The sequence below is a fragment of the Ovis aries genome, chromosome 13 (genome assembly GCF_016772045.2).
Source record: "Ovis aries strain OAR_USU_Benz2616 breed Rambouillet chromosome 13, ARS-UI_Ramb_v3.0, whole genome shotgun sequence".
Classification (NCBI taxonomy): domain Eukaryota; kingdom Metazoa; phylum Chordata; class Mammalia; order Artiodactyla; family Bovidae; genus Ovis; species Ovis aries.
In genome coordinates, this window is record NC_056066.1 from 75,793,780 (window position 1) to 75,812,586 (window position 18,807).

General features: G+C 48.5%; 1 protein-coding gene and 1 non-coding gene across 34 annotated transcripts in view; both read right to left on the reverse strand.

Moving 5' to 3' along the window:
* The window catches only part of ZMYND8 (zinc finger MYND-type containing 8), a 122,711-nt gene that overhangs the window by 27,069 nt on the left and 76,835 nt on the right, over positions 1-18,807 (reverse strand). For 27 of the 33 annotated variants that reach the window (XM_042230232.1, XM_060397083.1, XM_027977293.2 and 24 more), the window contains 2 exons: positions 12,110-12,250; positions 1,579-1,731 (listed from right to left, as the gene is read on the reverse strand). In XM_042230232.1, the coding sequence (XP_042086166.1) occupies positions 1,579-1,731; positions 12,110-12,250 (294 nt within the window). The remainder of the gene's footprint in view (positions 1-1,578; positions 1,732-12,109; positions 12,251-18,807) is intronic. The other 6 variants (XM_042230233.1, XM_042230231.1, XM_060397082.1 and 3 more) reach the window with 1 other exon arrangement.
* Positions 6,417-6,564, reverse strand: LOC114117667 (small nucleolar RNA SNORA79). The gene has a single exon (XR_003591332.1). It is a non-coding gene; the product is annotated as a small nucleolar RNA SNORA79 (small nucleolar RNA).

The window sequence follows — 18,807 nt, forward strand, 5'->3', positions numbered from 1 at the left end:
AAGCCTATTTCTAACAACAGTTTCATTTACCCTATTCATGTTTCCTTCCTGCCCTCAGTAGTGAGCGTCATCCACCTGGAGGTAAGTAATCCAATACCCTACAATTTTGAAGAGGAAATCCTCATCAACTCTGTATTGTCTTCATTCTAGAGCAATGGTTACCATGAGTGGGGTCACGGAAGAGAAACCTGTAAAAGGCTAAGAGCCACAAACAGCCCAGCAGGATCAGGAGTGAATTACATCCACCTCCTCCAGGGCTCAAATTGAAAGAATCTAAAAACCAAATCTGGTTTAACTTCTGGATCTCATGGTTTGTGCAACTGGTAACTAAAGGGTAGACACCAGACTGACAAGCATGGCCACACATGCTTGGATACTGGAGCCCGAAGGATGTGAATTCAGATCCTGCTCCTCCGCTTCTATTAGCTGTGTGGCCCTTAACGAGTGAACTACCTCTCTGAACCTCCATTTCTTCACCTGTCAATGGGTCTGATAACAGTATCAAACTTCCAAGACAATCTATGCACAGGGCAGGGGGCATGGGAAGTCCTCCATAAATCGTTATTAACAACAACAAACTGAGGAGCTAGACCAGCTGCTTGGAAGAACCCAAGAGGGATACAGCCTGCAAAATTTCATCCATGTCACTCAATGTCCTAAACAAACGGGCAACCCAGCAAGGAATGCTTTCCTCAGACAGCCTCAGTGACTCCCAGCTAGCTCCTTTCTCACCCAAAGGCCCAGAGCACCCAGTGACATGGAAATCTCATCTTGGACTGGCTTTCTCTACTGAGACCCAGCCACCCCCTATTTCCTTATAAATACCTTCTGACTTCATTTACCTCTTCAACAAACATTCTAGAGCATCACTATGTGTTTAAGATCAAGTACCTTGGGGAAGGCTAGTCTTTATAACATCTTTATAAGACAAACCTCTCTGCCCTCAAGGAGCTTCCAGTCTAGACTGGGAGGAATACCCCCCACACAAAAGGACCACTGATGCTTTGGAGCCATAAAGGACCAAAGGAGGTGGGCAGATGGGGAGGGCAGTCAAGGAAGACTTCCTGGAGGTGGTGATGCCCAAGCTCAGCCTTAGGGATAGGATTCAGGTAGGCAGCGTAAAAAGGCAGGCAGCATGGGGACGAGAAAGGGGGGCAACAGACACAGAAATAGGATGCATGTGCCGGGGGCGGGGGCCAGCCTGGAGGGGAAGGGTTTGTGTTGGGGACACTTGTGGGATACACGTGATGCTGAAGTGGAGACACCGACGTGCAGAGAAGCAGAACGGCAAACTCAGGAGGCTCTTCCCGCTTCCAAACTTTCTTACAAGCAGCACCTCGAATCAGCAGGCTGCCACAATCAAAGAATGCACTCTGACAAACTCAAAATACCCGCTGAACAATTAACTAGCAAATGTGAAATATTCTGCCATGAGAAATGATTTTTTGTTGAACGAACATGCCGAAGTTGAACCTGCTGCGAAGACAGCAGCCAGGATCGGGCTTTCATTTCATCCGGGTGGTCCCCCTAAAGACAGTAATGATGGTGACAATGATATAAGCAAGCCGAGACACATACCTAGTTGTGCTTTGCAACTCTCTATGGTCTTGTCGAGATTTAGCTGGAATCTGCTGCGAATCTGTCGCTTGGGAGAGATGAGAGGAACAGGAGTAGACTGCTGCTGGACAGACTCACTCAGCTCCTTCAGGTCCATCTCGGCCTTGCTTCGATCTGGAAGACACCACCGCACCCTCATGAGATCAGGCACTGGAGGGAACCAGTGAATAACGCTCATCACTTGGCTTCTTCTTGAAAACATGCTTTTGAGCCCAGGAGGAAAAAAACCTAAAACGTCTCTGTTTATCCCAACAGTATTATCTACTCGACGGCCTGGGCTGACTTGGCGATAAGAGCGAGAGAGAACATTTGGCCGGTTTCTACTGAACTATCGCCTGGGTTGCTTTCAGTACGGAGAATGCACAATCCCAGCCAATTCGTTGGTTTCTAGGAAGCTCAGCATCACTGTGGATCCTCCAAAGCCAGAGGTTATGCTATGTTCAACTTCAACAAAGCAGATAAAGTGACACTGAGTCTAGCCAGGTTGCTTTGAATTTCAGGCCCAGAACAGAGTGGGCTTGTAACCTAGAGAGGCACTGAGCCTTGCAGAGAACATGTTGATAAAGACGGGGAGCCCACCTCCTCCTTTACCACACAGACTTCGATCTTCACCGACCTAGTCTGGAGCTCAAATTAGGAGGAAAGGGTAAACAGGAATCTCCCTGGTGGTACAGAGGTTAAGACTCAGTGCTCCCAATGCAGGGGGCCCAGGTTCAATCTCTAGTCAGGGAACTAGATCCCACATGCTGCAACTAAGAGTTCACATGCCGCCAAGGAAGGCCAAAGATCTCACGAACAAGACCCAGCCTAGCCATATGCATGGATAAATATTTAAGGAAAGGGAAAATACAATACAGGCAGACCCTCCCGCCAGCGCGCTGTACCTCCCTTTGACTCCTGGCATCTATCTGAGGAATGGGGACCGATCAGTCTTGGACATGAACCTATGTCTTCTTGCTCAGGTAAGATATCAACTCCTCCTCACCCTGACAGCAAGCAAAGGCCTCTGCTTAATGACTCAGGTCCAAAGGTCCTGCCCACCCCCACCCCCACGCCCACGTCTGCTGTGGGTCTTTGGACGACCAAGGTGGCCCAGATTCCAAAGGCTCCATGAGCTTGTGCGTCTTGAACTTCTTGCCTACCTCCTCTGTTGCTTCCTCTAGCTACCCCCCAAAACATAAAAAGGGGACAACAGGGTGGAAGTAGCCAAGGCCGGCCAACAGTGAGAGACTCTGCAGGAAGAAAGCATGGTCTTTCACCCTGACGTCGCCTCCAAGACCCCAAGCAGAGAATGCACTTGGTGTCTGATAAGGGGGTGGGGGTGGGGGGTGCCCAGCTCCTCTTCTCAATCCCTGAAAGTGGGTCAGGGTCAGAAAGGATGTGGGATCCCTCAAGGACCCATCAAGAACAAAGATGAGCCACCGTGAGCTAGTTCCACCGGCTATGCGCTCACTACCTGACTTCTCCCATTTCTTTGTTGCCCCCACCCAGAAGGCCACGTCTAGCCACCAGCCTGGTACAAAGGCCGAGATACAGATTGAGTGCTGGACTGCAGCGCTCCTCCGAAGCCTTCATTCTCCCCCTTAACATGACCCTTGCATTCCGCCCTGCACCCAGGAAGGGGGCATGCTCCTAACACCACTCACCAGAGATTTACCCCTTTAAGGGGCCACAGGTAGTCTCCCCAAAGCCCCACACAACCTACTCATAGATGACTGGAGCCACAAATCGCTCCAACTTCATTTATCACCATAACGAGGTAAGCTTAGGAACAGCCCTGTCCCAAAGACACACTTCAGGCTGGCCACCAGCGAAGATTCCAAAAGTGAGCTTTCAAAGCAAACAGGGACAGCATCCTTGTCGTTAAAGCAATGGCTCTAAAAAGAGCTGACCTGTGTGTGCACGCATGTGTTTGTCTGGTGTGTGTGCACACGCTGATCAGGGGACCTTCAGAGAGCCTCTTGGGGCCAGGACTGAAGACGCTTGCGAGGAGAATGGCTGAGCGCACCACTACTGCAGCGGGGGAAGAATATTCATTCAATTTTACTGGCGAGGCATCTTACAAAGTAAACAGAGAGAGTAAAAGAGATAAAAGAGGACGACGACGGGGGAACACAGAGAAGAGGAAGATCCGATTAAACGACAGTGTGATCAGGACTTAAGGACTTCAACTGCTGAGCCAAGAACACAACAGTGAAAGGGGGAAGACAGGAGGCCCGTCTCGTCATTTCTGCTCTCAGAAATGGAAAAGCACTGCATTCCAGAGGGAAACTGCAGGCAGCCTTTTCAAGCATAAAGCTGGAAAAGAAGTATCTCACAAAAATACCTTCCATGAAGTGGAGCAGCAGGAAATGGCGGCGTTGCCTGCGTTACAGGAGGGCACCCTGTCCTCTACGACATTCCTATGTGGTTAACAGATTCCACACAGCTGTTACCGAAAAACACAACTGACCATATCAGGCAAGGGTCCACCAAATTTTTTCCATAAAGGGCCGCAGAATAAATGAAGCTCTGCAGGTGTATAAGCTCTGCTGAGTGCCATAAAATGATGTGTTCAATGAATGTGGCTGCATTCCAATAAAACTTTATTTACAAAAACAAGTTGGGGGCCAGATTTGGTCCACAGGCTGGAAACTGTGGACCCCTGACTGATAACCTTGGCTGCACATTGAAATTGCTCCCTGTCCAGTCCAGAGCTTTAAAAAAAAAAAAAAAAAAAAAAAAAAAACCCTGACTACTTGGCCCCACCCCCAGAGACTGAATTCACCAGCATGGGGGGAGGCCTAAGCACTGGCCATATAAAGGTTCCCCAGGTGTTTACAATTGGCAGGTAAGGCTGTAAGCCCCTGTATTGGACCAATGTTGTCTGTGAGTAAAGAAAATGCCTCATGGTTAGCCTTAACCCTTATGCACCTTGTATGAAACCTTGGGGTTCATACGAACAGATCTACACATCACCAAAATAATCAAGTATGAGCACGTGTGTACCTGTGTGTGTCTACATGGCGCTGTTTTGTTTTTGCATGTGAGCTCAGTCATGTCTGATTCTTTGCAACCCTATGGACTGCAACGCACCAGGCTCCTCTGTCCTTGAGATTTCCCAGGCAGGAATACTGGAAAGGACTGCCATTTCCTTCTCCAGGGGATCTTCCTGACCCAGGAATCCGCATTGACAGGCAGATTCTTCACCGCGGAACCACCTGGGAAGCCTAAAGGGCATGTTGCCTCCTTTGTGTGTCTATGTGAGGGCAATCTCTTAACTTTAGCCTAAAAATTGAATATTCATAATCAAGAGGAATGAAAAGATAAAGCACTTCTTTTCACAAAATACAGGGTCAGTGAGCTAGTGTGATGTTTATTTTAAAGAGAAACCACCAAAAGCCAGGGAGGGGGCTACCCGAGGGTCCCTGAGAGCAGACCTTCAGGAGTTAAGCCAGATGTAATTATCTTTCTCAAATTTTCAGCTGTGTGCGGACTCAATTGTCCTCCGCAGGGGGAAAAGATGAGCTTCTCTTTCTCATTTAGCTCCTAGTAGCTTATCAGGACTCCTTCCACCTCTGCCCTTCTATATCGGGAATATCTGCAGAATCCACCCTGGCTGTCAACATTTTGAACTTCTCAGTTGATAGGAGGACAGCTTAGGCTATAAATGGAAACCAGGGATTTAAAAAAAAAAAAAAAACAAAACCACCCAGGCTAGAGAAACAAGGCGAGATCCTCACATTGCTGGAGGGAGCATAAATCAGAACCACCCTTCAGAGGGCAATCTGGCAATATCTTTCCCAATGTCAGCAGCTCCAGGCCTCTGACCCTCAGCTCCACTTCTAGGAACGTTTCCTGTTTCTAGATCCTGTTCACTACCACTTGGGCAGAAGGGTCTTCATCACAGCTGTTTCCAGCAGCAAAAAAATAGAGATCTACTCAATAACTAAAGCGCCTGGATGAATAAGTTACTGGTCACCTTTAAAGGGAATAAAATACAGCTGCTAATATAACAGCAGCATAGCTCTCTGTGTGGTGATATGGAAAGCCCATCTGTTTAATGAAAAGGAAAACAGTCAGTCAAGGACATGAGCGCTGGTGCGGGAAAGATAAGGAAATGCAGTTACTAACATATGTGTTCTCCGGCTTCTCCGTGTGGGTATTTGGGCCTAGCGGGGTGGGGGTAGGGGGCCAGGAGGGGTTCTGGCACTGCAGAACGTTTGACAGCAACCCTGACCTCCACCCACTAGATGGCAGTAGCACTCACGTCCCAGCTGGGACAATAAAAAGGGGTCCAGGGGATTCCCTGGAGGTCCAGTGGTTAGGAATCCACCTTCCAACCGCAGAGAGCACAGGTTTGATCCCCAGTCAGGGTACTAAGATCCCACATGAGATACACAGCGCAGCGCCCCAACGCGGACTCCCTGCTTCAAAAGTGTCTAGGCATTGCTAACTGGGGACCAGATGACCCAGACTGATGTCTAAAAGAGCTCTCCAAGGAGACTAAATAGAGCCAACAGGGGCAGAGGATGGACCAAAAAAAAGGAGCCAACACTGGTCACTCTCTTTTTTGGCGGGCAGCAGGGGGAGGATAGAGAGAGGAACAGGTGATCAGAGGTGAGAGGTGTGGATTGCCTTTTCATTAATCATCTTTCTGTACTTTGACTTGGAGAAGGGAACGGCAACCTGCTCCAGTATTATCACCTGAAGAATTCCATGGACAGAAGAGCCTGGCAGGCTACAGACCATGGGATCGTACTTTGACTATTTGTTCCCGATGTGCATTCATTACTTATAAAAACAAATTGTTTTTCTTCAATTGTGTGATTCTGCAAAAGTCAAAACACACTAACAAACAGCCAAGCCACCCCTGTGGTGTCCTGAGAGAAGACAAGCCAGCTTAGACATATGACGGACAAAAATCTCACTGCCTTAAGGCTCCAGCCACAAGAGAAACAGCCATCACAACAAAACGTTTTAAGGGCACTTCCTTGGCAGTCAGTGGTTAAGATAAAGTTTTCACTGCAGGGGGCACAGGTTCCATCTCTGATCCGGGAACTAAGATCCTGCATGCCATGAGTCATGCCCCTCCCCCCTCTCCGAAAAAAAGTTTTAAAACAAAAATATAAGCACTTCTTTTTAAGCTAAAAAAAAATAATGAACTCCTTTATTCAAAAGACAAAGGCAATGGTATTTCAGGAGGCACAAGATAATGGCTCCTTCAAAGGAACAGTATCTTTAGACAAGACACCGGGGCAGATGTTCTTATCAATCAGTAAAGCAGAGATCTTCCTCACCTCATTCACTCTTAAACAAAATCAAGACATCTGGAAAACCAGGGTACCCAGACCTGCATCCACATCCACAAAAAACACCTGGCATCCAAAGTCTTGCCTTCTGCTGGTGACAGCAACGGTGGAAAAATAAACTAGAGGCAAGTTTTCAGGTCTGAGGATGTTCCATCATCGGCATCTCTGACGGGGCATTGAGGCATCGAGGCTCATTTTGTCACTAACAGTATGACTAACTGCTGAGTTTGTTGAGCCCAAAGCAAACACCATGCACGAGACAGGAGGAGAGAAGGTTCCCAGAAAAAGCAAAAAGGAGTCGAGGTAAAGGAAAGAAAGACCCCACCCCCCCCCCCCCCACCCCCAACCCACCACGTGCCACAAGCGCATTCTTATTCAGGACTCATCTTATCTACTGCCCGAGAGGCACAGAAGGAGCCAGAACCATCCGCCTAACTTGGCTCCTTATTTCAGAGCAGAGAGAAGGGGCCCAAGACAGCAAGTGAGGCCCAGTGTATGTCAGCAAGCAGGGCCTTCCCCGCATCATGCTGTAAAATAAATCATAACAGTATCCAACTGGTACTCAATCAGTGGGCTGGCTATATTTTTCACTGTACTTGTTTCTTTGGTCTAAAAAGTGATGGGTGGGTTGGTTTATTTACTAACTTACTTCCTTGTTTATCTATTTTAATTTGCTTCCGGGACTTTAGTTCCCTGAAGTGAAGTGAAGTTGCTCAGTCATGTCCGACTCTTCACGAACCCATGGACTACAGCCTACCAAGCTCCTCCGTCCATGGGATTTTCCAATTAAGAGTACTGGAGTGGGTTGCCATTTCCTTCTCCAGGGGATCTTCCCGACCCAGGGATCGAACCCAGGTCTCCCACATTGTAGACAGACGCTTTACCGTCTGAGCCACCAGGGAACGTCCCTGAGCAGGGATCAAACCCTTGCCCTTGGCAGTGAAAGCACAGTCCTAGACACTGAACCTTCAGGAAATCCCCAAACAGAGGTTTTTAATGAAACTGATGGTCAACATTTAAAACCTAGAAGAGTTCATATTAAAAACCTGGATTTCTGTTTTCTTGAAAATTCAGGGTGGGACAGCACATGTTCAATGGATGGGAACTGCTTCCTTGAAAAACACACTGTGTGCTTCATTCCACTGCCATCCAAATCCTCACCTGACCCTTGACCCCTACAGCTAGGCCAACTAACCCTGCAGCACTAAGCGGTAAAAGCCCATGAAAGTGAAAATACACCCTGTCCTGCAGCACTGCAGTTCATGTGTCTTGGTTAAAAACATAAGCTACACACGGCAGACAGACCCAAATCGAAAGGCCAAACTCAACCACAAACCATGTGTGATCCTGGGTAGGAAGCTTTATTTCTCTGCGCAATGGTGCTACTACCTTACCTTGAATGTCACTATATATTTTTTTAAAGTTTTCAAACACAGAGAGTAAAATTCACTTTTTGGAGAATACATCAATTTTAACACGTGCGCAGACACAAGTAACCACCAGGACAAACAGAATGCAGAACAATTCCATCTACCAAAGAATCCCTTTGTGATGTATAGTCAAACCCTCCCCAACTCCAGGCAATAACTGATCTTTTTTCCATCTGTATCAGTTCAGTGCAGTTCAGTTGCTCAGTCGTGTCCGACTCTTTGCGACCCCATGAATCGCAGCACGCCAGGCCTCTCTGTCTATCACCAACCCCCGGAGTTCACTCAGACTCACAGCCATTGAATCAGTGATGGCATCCAGCCATCTCATCCTCTGTCGTCCCCTTCTCCTCCTGCCCCCACTCCCTCTCAGCATCAGAGTCTTTTCCAATGAGTCAACTCTTCTCATGAGGTGGCCAAAGTACTGGCGTTTCAGCTTTAGCATCATTCCTTCCAAAGAAATCCCAGGGCTGATCTCCTTCAGAATGGACTGGTTGGATCTCCTTGCAGTCCAAGGGAGTTTGGCCTTTTCTAGTTTTTGGTTTTGTTTTGCTTTTTAATGAAACACTATTTTGTTAGATAGAATAATGTCATTATTATCCCTGGCACTCTCACTTCTCTCTGCTCAAAGTAGTTACGGGGATGCCAGACATCAAGTGCCATGAAAATTATTATTTCCCTCCACTTTCTGATTTTTCTACCCATTCACAGCACTTTCCACCAGTCCCTATCTGATCCTCTTGGCACTGAGTAACTGAAATCCCAGCCCCAAAACTGCCAACATTGCCAATGCTTTTGTTTCCACTGACATGAAGCCTATGTCCCAGGAATGGAAGGAGCTGGCAGGGAGCTTCTGCAAAGAGAGCCTGGGACTCCGCTGTGCCCACCACTGAAACACACACCAGGAGAAAACTTTTCTCTCCCACCGCATGACTCAAGTCAAACAGAAAGACCCAGAGCATTGCACAGATGCCCAAGGACAGCCTTGTTTAGGGAAAGAGCTAGTCCTGCCACGCACGACTGGCAATTAGGAAGGGTGACCGTGAGAACGCCTCCGTTCAGCTTTCTTTTTGAGGGTGTGGAGGAGAGTGTGAGAAACCAAACCACACTGCTGAGAACGGGAGTGACCCCCAGGGGGCGCAGATGGGTCCTCGTGTGTTCAAATGAGTTCCCACCAGCCAACCTGAGGGGGAGCCCCTCAAGCCACTGCCCAGGCTGTCCCATCACTTCTGGGCCGGACGAGCAGGTGACGGGGGTGAACACAGCCTCGGCCTCCGTGGGGACAGAGACGCACCCCAGCCCCGCCACCTCTGCCTCCGCAATCCCAGTCCCTGGGGGCCCCTCTCCAGGCCTCAGCTCCTCCATCTGAAAATGGGATCTCAGGACAAGATGAGCCCAGAGGGCACTGACCACCAGAGGCTGTGAATTCAGGCCGGAGCATCACTCCACACAGGTGGCTTCCCCTCCCTCCCTGCTGCTGCTGCCAAGTCGCTTCAGTCGTGTCCGACTCTGTGTGACCCCATAGACGGCAGCCCACCAGGCTCCGCCGTTCCGGGATTCTCCAGGCAAGAACACTGGAGTGGGTTGCCATTTCCTTCTCCAATTCAGGAAAGTGAAATGTGAAAGTAAAGTCACTCAGTCGTGTCCGACTCTTCGCAACCCCATGGACTGCAGCCCACCAGGCTCCTCGGCCCATGGGATTTTCCAGGCAAGAGAACTGGAGTGGAGTGCCATTGCCCTCCCTCCCTAAAACCTGGTGTATTCAAAGGGCTCCGGATCATACACCCCGGGCGCTGGTTTCTGCTTGTCTCCAGCTCCTTTCTCAGTCTCCTCCGCTCACTTTTCCTAAGGTCTACATGCGCAAATGGGCTACCCTGATGGCAAAGAACCACAATGCAGGAGACTCAGGTTCGATCCCTGGGTCGGGAAGATCCCCTGGAGAAAGAAACGGCAACCCACTCCAGTGTTCTTGCCTGGAAAATCCCATGGACAGAGGAGCCTGGGGGACTACAGTCCACGGGGCTGCGAAGAGTCAGACATGACTGAGCAACTAAACAATGACATGTGCGGGTGGCTTGGGCCTCTCACTCTCCTTATGCTCTGGGCCAGCGTCTCTGAACCTCAGCACTACCGCCGTCGCGGCTGGATGACTCTCTGTCGTGGGGACTGTTCTGTGCACTGCAGAAAGTCCAGCAGCATCCCCAGTCGGCAGTCACATGCCAGCAGCGTCCCTTGTTCCCCACTTCCCCTAAGTTATGAGACCTACTGCTTTGAATCCAATCCCACAAATGAATCAATATTCTCAGAATTACACGTTCTGCCCTGACCTGGCCTGATCCAGGCCTCCACCTGCCCTCATGTCCTCTCCACCTAGGAATCTAGCAGGCATCTCAAACTTACGAAATCGAAAACTGAACCCTTGGCTCCTGTTTCTCCTGCTGTAACCAAATCTGTCAACCCGGGCACGACCCAGCAAATCTCCGTTGCGGGGCCTGCTCTAGATACTGGTAGCAACAGCCTCCCCAGCAAGCTGCAACAACTGAAAAATGTCTCCAGACATTGCCAAGTGTCCCCTGGGACAAGGGGGGAGATTGCCTGGTGAAGAATGGCTGATACAGGTTAATTCCCAACGCAGCACTCAGAGGGGTCCTTCTACACTGCCCGGGCACATCACTCCTCTGCCCAGAGGGCCCCACCTCAAAGTCCACAAGGTCACTGGGTTTTCTGACCTCAACGCCTCAGCTCCGCCCCTTCACCCACTGGGATGTGTCAACACACCAAGTTCAGACTGATCCGAAGGCCTTGACATTCCTCTTCCTTCTAGAATGTTCTTCCTCCGAATCCTGGCATGGTTAGCTTCTCTTGTCATACAAACCCTTGACAGGACATCACCTCCCCAGAGGCTTCCCCTAACCACTGCCTCTTGCTCCCCGCCGCCATCCTGCCCAGCTCTCCCCTTATCAAAGGAATGCCTTTTACCTTCCATGATGACGTGACCTGTCTTGGGCTTTTTTTCAGTTTGATTATTATTTCTCCCTCTGTACAACCTAGCTCCACAAGAGAGCAAGGCCTACACTCACCACTCTCTGCCCCAGGCCTAAAACAGTACACAGCACAAAGCAGATACTCCATCAAAATCTGGGCTCATGATGCAATGAATTAATAAAATAACTTCACAGTTGAGTGTTTAGCATTCCTGGTGCCAAGTTTTGTTAAACACTTTGACCTGACAGAATGCTTTTGAAAGAATCTACTGAGACTCAGTAAGTTTTTTAAAAAGAAAGTAAATACTGATTCATAAAACAATAGATACTATGTGTATACATATAACTTTAAATATACATGTTTACACACGTAAGAACTGGGTTGCGGTGGTCAAGGGCAAGAAAGGTGGTAAACACTGGCCTAAAGTATTTCAAAATAAAACAGCCTTGCATTTCAACAAGTCCCGAGCAATCCTGTGCCAGTTCCCTTCTACTGATCTCTCTTCATCTCCACCCACTGAACCTTTTCAATATTTTGCACAGAGAAAAGAGTGGTTCAAGAACTACACAAGAGGACTTCCCTGGTGGTGCAGTGGTTAAGACTCCATGCTTCTAATGAGGGGGGCATGGGTTTGACCCCTGGTCAGAGAACTAGGATCCCCCACGGCCAAAAACAAATAAAAATACCAACCTGAAAAAAAAAAAAGAACCACACACTAAAGAGGACATTTTAACTTGCAGAAATATGCACAGCTGCCACAGAAAGCAGCTTCCCAAAATTTCAACTGACCCAGGTTAAGATTCAGGATGCTTCCCGTGGTGGGTGTCTTGTCCGTTTTCGTGGTGACTGGCGTTGATACTTGAGGAGAGAAAGGTTTTGGGCTGCCGGATAAACTCCCCGCTTGTCCTGTCTTGGTGGAGGCTGGTGAAGCTGAAAAAGCAGGTTACTTGTTAAAAGACAGATTCACAAATAAAGGAACGTAGAAAGCTTGTAGGTGTGGGGCAGAGAGGAGAGTACAGAAACTGTATTTGATTTCAACCAGGCTCCCAGAGCACCATGGAGGGGTTGGAGCGGGAAGGGCTGGCCATTGATTTCGAGCAAAGAGCTTTAACCCAATGTTAAACTGTTAAAGCCACGAAGGAAAAAGGCCACCCCAGTCATTCTATTAAACACAAAGCTCTAAGACAAATCGGCTAAGCTGCCACTGAAATTGGTTTGGCCCATTCACGGGTGTAAATCTCAAAATAAAGAGCGATTAAACCAGCCCCCACCACAGTCCAGATGCAGAGGCCAGAGCCAGGCTTACAAATGGCATGTCATCCGTTTGTGGGAGACACAGGGGCCGTGCGCACAGCCACTGCACCTGCCCCAGGGGCCAGCTTGACCCGCTGGGGGCTCGTGGGCTTCCCATTTCAAAGGTCCTGCGATGCTGAACGAAGCCAAACTCCACACCAGATGGAGTGAGGGAGTGGCTGGTCAATTATCTGCCTCCTTACTGGGTTTCAAACTTTTATAGGACAGAGTCATACCTATGCCCGAGTCTCTTAAAAAGAAGTCAAAATTCCCTACTTACTGCTCCCCTGAGCCCTGTCCACTGGGTGGCGGGAGACAGGACAGAAACCAAACCATTTAACAAAACAAAGCGTTCGAATGGGCCAAATGGAACCTGCCAAGGATCTCTGAGATACCGCCCCTTTGCAGCAATGGCTCTATATTACTGGGCTGTCCTGTTACTATAAACATGTGACAGGGACGTTCCTGGTGGTCCAGTGGCTAAGACTCTGGGCTCTCGGTGCAGGCGGCCCAGGTTCTATCCCTGGCAGGGCACTAGATCTCATGTGCCGCAACTAAAGATCCTGAATGTCGCAACTAAGACTCAGCGCAGCTGAAATAAAGAAACATTAAAAAACACACAAACAACGTGTGACAGGCAACCAAATGATTGTGCAGCCCCTCAGACGCACAGCAAACCTCAAGAAAGCTGTGGATGGTGACAGGTTTAAAATGGAGACATCCCAGGGACTTCACACGTGCTTAGACACGCTGGTGGGTTCTTGCCTTGGTTTCCTTATCTGCCAAACAGGGATTCTCAGAGTAAGCATTTAATGGATTTAACTCTACACTAGGTTCAGCCGGTCAACCTCCATGAGGCAGCCCCAACTCGGGGGCCAAGACCTGCCAATGCTATTTTTAACACAACACAGTGAGAACAACTTTAGACGTAGGGAGCAATGGATCCAAACACAGATCAGGAGCCAGGAGCGAAGTTCAAATCCCAACTCTGTGGCTGACACACTATGTGACTTTGGGCAAGTGACTTAATGTCTCTAAATCTCCTTTCCTGATGGCTACAAGAAGGGAGACTGATAATACAAAAGGATCCATAAAACAACCCAACTTGGGGACTTCCCTGGTGGTCCAGTGGCTAAGCCTCCATGCCGCAAGGCAGGGGGCCTGCGCTCGATCCCTGGTCAGGAAACTAGATCCCACATTCCACAACTAAGAGTTCCCGAGCTGTAACTAAAGATCCCACACGCCGCAATTAAAAGACCCCCAGTGCTGCAAACGAAGGCCGGCGCAGGCAAATAAGTGAAGTTTTTCTTAAGTCACTTAAAAAAACAACCAAAAATAAATTCATCAATTATCTAAACAGTGCCTGGTCTCTATTAAGTACTATATTATCGGCGCACTCAGCGCAGGCGACGGCGACCAGCGCACTTAGCACGGCCGAGGGGAGCTACCCACATCCAAGATCAGGGGCAGAATCAGGGAGGACCCCATGCCCAAGGGATGGCGGCCAAGAGGAGTTACCCCACGTCCGAGGTCAAGGGCAGCGGCCGAGAGTGCCAGGCTGCGACGGCGCAGGAACGGCCGAGAGGAGCTACCCCAGTCGGAGGTCAGGGGCGGCAGCCAGGAGGAGCTCCCCCGCATCCGAGGTCAGGGGCGACGGCCGGGAGGAGCTACACCGAGTCCGAGGCCAAGGGCGGCAGCCGAGAGAAGCTACCCCGCGTCCGAGGTTAGGGGCGGCGACCGAGAGGACTACCCCGCATCCGAGGCCAGGGGTGGCGGCGGGGAGGAGCTACCCCGCGCCCGAGGCCAGGGGCGGCAGCAGAGAGGAGCTACCCCAAGTCCGAGGCCAAGGGTGGCGGCGGAGAGGAGCTACCCCGCGCCCGAGGCCAGGGGCGGCAGCAGAGAGGAGCTACACCACGTCCGAGGCCAGGGGCGGCAGCAGAGAGGAGCTACCCCAAGTCCCAGGCCAGGGGCGGCGCCCAGGAGGAGCAACCTCACGTCCAAGGAGCGGTGGCTGCACGGGCGCAGGAGGGCCTAGAGGAGCTATTGTACTTTCAAGGTCAGGAGGGGCGGTGGTGAGGAGACACCCCTAGTCCAAAGTAAGGAGCGGCGGCTGCCCTTTGCTGGAGCAGCCGTGAAGAGATACCCCACGCCCAAGGTAACAGAAACCCAAGTAAGACATTGCAAGAGGGCATCAGAGGGCAGACACACTGAAACCATAGTCACAGAAAACTAGTCAATCTAATCACACTAGTACCACAGCCTTGTCAAACTCAATGAAACTAAGCCATATTGTGTGGGGCCACCCAAGATGGGACGGTCATGGTGGAGAGGTCTGACAGAATGTAGTCTACTGGAGAAGGGAATGGCAAACCACTTCAGTATTCTTGCCTTGAGAACCCTATGAATAGTATGAAAAGGCAAAATGATAGGATACTGAGAGAGGAACTCGCCAGGTCAGTAGGTGCCCAATATGCTACTGGCGATCAATGGAGAAATAACTCCAGAAAAAATGAAGGGATGGAGCCAAAGCAAGAACAATACCCAGTTGTGGATGTGACTGGTGATAGAAGCAAGGTCTGATACTGTAAAGAGCAATATTGCATAGGAACCTGGAATGTCAGGTCCATGAATCAAGGCAAATTGGAAGTGGTCAAACAAAAGATGGCAAGAGTGAACGTCAACATTCTAGGAATCAGCGAACTAAAATGAACTGGAATGGGTGAATTTAACTCAGATGACCATTATATCTACTACTGTGGGCACGAATCCCTCAGAAGAAATGGAATAGCCATCATGGTCAACAAAAGAGTCCGAAATGCAGTACTTGGATGCAATCTCAAAAATGACAGAATGATCTCTGTTCGTTTCCAAGGCAAACCATTCAGTATCACAGTAATCCAAGTCTATGCGCCAACCAGTAACGCTGAATAAGCTGAAGCTGAACGGTCCTATGAAGACCTACAAGACCTTTTAGAACTAACACCCCCAAAAGATGTCCTTTTCATTATAGGGGACTGGAATGCAAAAGTAGGAAGTCAAGAAACACCTGGAGTAACAGGCAAATTTGGCCTTGGAATACGGAATGAAGCAGGGCAAAGACTAATAGAGTTTTGCCAAGAAAATGCACTGGTCATAGCAAACACCCTCTTCCAACAACACAAGAGAAGACTCTACACATGGACATCACCAGATGGTCAACACCGAAATCAGACTGATTATATCCCTTGCAGCCAAAGATGGAGAAGCTCTATACAGTCAGCAAAAACAAGACCAGGAGCTGACTGTGGCTCAGATCATGAACTCCTTATTGCCAAATTCAGACTGAAATTGAAGAAAGTAGGGAAAACCAGTAGACCATTCAGGTATGACCTAAATCAAATCCCTTATGATTATACAGTGGAAGTGAGAAATAGATTTAAGGGACTAGATCCGATAGAGTGCCTGATGAACTATGGATGGAGGTTCGTGACACTGCACATGAGACAGGGATCAAGACCATCCCCATGTAAAAGAAATGCAAAAAAGCAAAATGGAAATGCAAAAAAGCAAAATGGCTGTCTGGGGAGTCCTTACAAATAACTGGGAAAAGAAAAGAAGCAAAAGGCAAAGGAGAAAAGGAAAGATATACCCATCTGAATGCAGAGTTCCAAAGAATAGCAAGGAGAGATAAGAAAGCCTTCCTCAGTGATCAGTGCAAAGAAATAGAGGAAAACAACAGAATGGGAAAGACTAGAGCTCTCTTCAAGAAAATCAGAGATACCAAGGGAACATTTCATGCAAAGATGGGCTCGATAAAGGACAGGAATGGTATGAACCTAACAGAAGCAGAAGATATAAAGAAGACATGGCAAGAACACACAGAAGAACTGTACGAAAAAGAGCTTCACGACCAAGATAATCACAATGGTGTGATCACTCACCTAGAGCCAGACATCCTGGAATGTGAAGTCAAGTGGGCCTTAGAAAGCATCACTACGAACAAAGCTAGTGGAGGTGATGGAATTCCAGTGGAGCTATTTCAAATCCTGAAAGATGATGCTGTGAAAGTGCTGCACTCAATATGCCAGCAAATATGAAAAACTCAGCAGTGACCACAGGACTGGAAAAGGTCAGTTTTCATTCCAATCCCAAAGAAAGGCAATGCCAAAGAATGCTCAAAGTACCGCACAATTGCACTCATCTCACATGCTAATAAAGTAATGCTCAAAATTCTCTAAGCCAGGCTTCAGCAATACGTGAACTGTGAACTTCCAGATGTTCAAGCTGGTTTCAGAAAAGGCAGAGGAACCAGAGACCAAATTGCCAACATCAGCTGGATCATGGAAAAAGCAAGAGAGTTCCAGAAAAACATCTATTTCTGCTTTATCGACTATGCCAAAGCCTTTGACTGTGTGGATCACAATAAATTGTGGAAAATTCTTCAAGAGATGGGAATACCAGACCACCTGACCTGCCTCTTGAGAAACCTATATGCAGGTCAGGAAGCAATAGTTAGAACTGGACATGGAACAAACAGGCTGGTTCCAAATAGGAAAAGGAGTACATCAAGGCTGCATATTGTCACCCTGCTTATTTAACTTATATGCAGAGTACATCATGAGAAACGCTGGGCTGGAAGAAGCACAAGTTGGAATCAAGATTGCCAGGAGAAATATCAATAACCTCAGATATGCAGATGACACCACCCTTATGGCAGAAAGTGAAGAGGAACTAAAAAGCCTCTTGATGAAAGTGAAAGTGGAGAGTGAAAAAGTTGGCTTAAAGCTCAACATTCAGAAAACGAAGATCATGGCATCTGGTCCATTCACTTCATGGGAAATAGATGGGGAAACAGTGGAAACAGTGTCAGACCTTATTTTTTTCAGCTCCAAAATCACTGCAGATGGTGACTGCAAGCCATGAAATTAAAAGACACTTACTCCTTGGAAGGAAAGTTATGACCAGTCTGGACAGCATATTCAAAAGCAGAGACCAAAGGTCCGTGTAGTAAAGGGTATGGTTTTTCCAGTGGTCATGTATGGAAGTGAGAGTTGGACTGTGAAGAAAGCTGAGCGCCAAAGAATTGGTGCTTTTGAACTGTGGTGTTGGAGAAGACTCTTGAGAGTCCCTGGGACTGCAAGGAGATCCAACCAGTCCATTCTAAAGGAGATCAGCCCTGGGATTTCTTTGGAAGGAATGATGCTAAAGCTGAAACGCCAGTACTTTGGCCACCTCATGAGAAGAGTTGACTCACTGGAAAAGACTCTGATGCTGAGAGGGATTGGGGGCAGGAGGAGAAGGGGATGACAGGGGATGAGATGGCCGGATGGCATCACTGACTCGATGGACATGAGTCTGAGTGAACTCCGGGGGTTGGTGAGGGACAGGGAGGCCTGGCGTACTGCGATTCATGGGGTCGCAAAGAGTCAGACACGACTGAGCGACTGAACTGAACTGATTAGTATCATATTATTTCCCCATTATTTCCCCATTAACCTCCAGGGTTTTGGTTTCAATCATCTAACCTGTGATTCTCAGCCAGGAGTGACTCTGCCCTCCAAGGAGCAGTGGGCAATGTCTATAAACATTTTTGTTTGTCACAGCTGGGGAGGGGGGTGCTCTGGAGTCTAACAGGTAGAGACCAGGGATGCTGCTAAACATCCTGTGATGCATAGCACAGTACACCCCCTCAGAACAAATAATTATCTTTGGCCTCAAATGTTAACAGTGCTAAGGTTGATAAATCCATACAGGAATGAAGGAGGTGTGTCTCCAGGAAACCTTCACCTCATTTGCAAGTAAGGTGAGGATGCCGGAATGAGATAAGTAAATACATGCCAACTGGTGCTTAGCAAGTGCTCAATAAACATTTGACATTATCTTGAGATTTTTAAGTTGTTTAAAAATATAATCAGTTTTACTGGAAGGATTAAATGCCCTGCCCCAGCACCTGACTGACAACATCCTCTCCAATAATGACCCTGATTCCCACTTGTTCTCTAACTGCAGGCACTTGAACAAGCAGAAATGCTTATCACACAAAGAAGTAAGAATAAAGAAGTGAAGTGAAGTGAAGTCGCTCAGTCGGGTCCAACTCTTTGCGACCCCATGGACTGTAGCCTATCAGGCTCCTCCCTCCATGGGATTCTCCAGGCAAGAGTACTGGAGTGGGCTGCCATTTTCTTCTCCAGGGGATCTTCCCAACCCAGGGATTG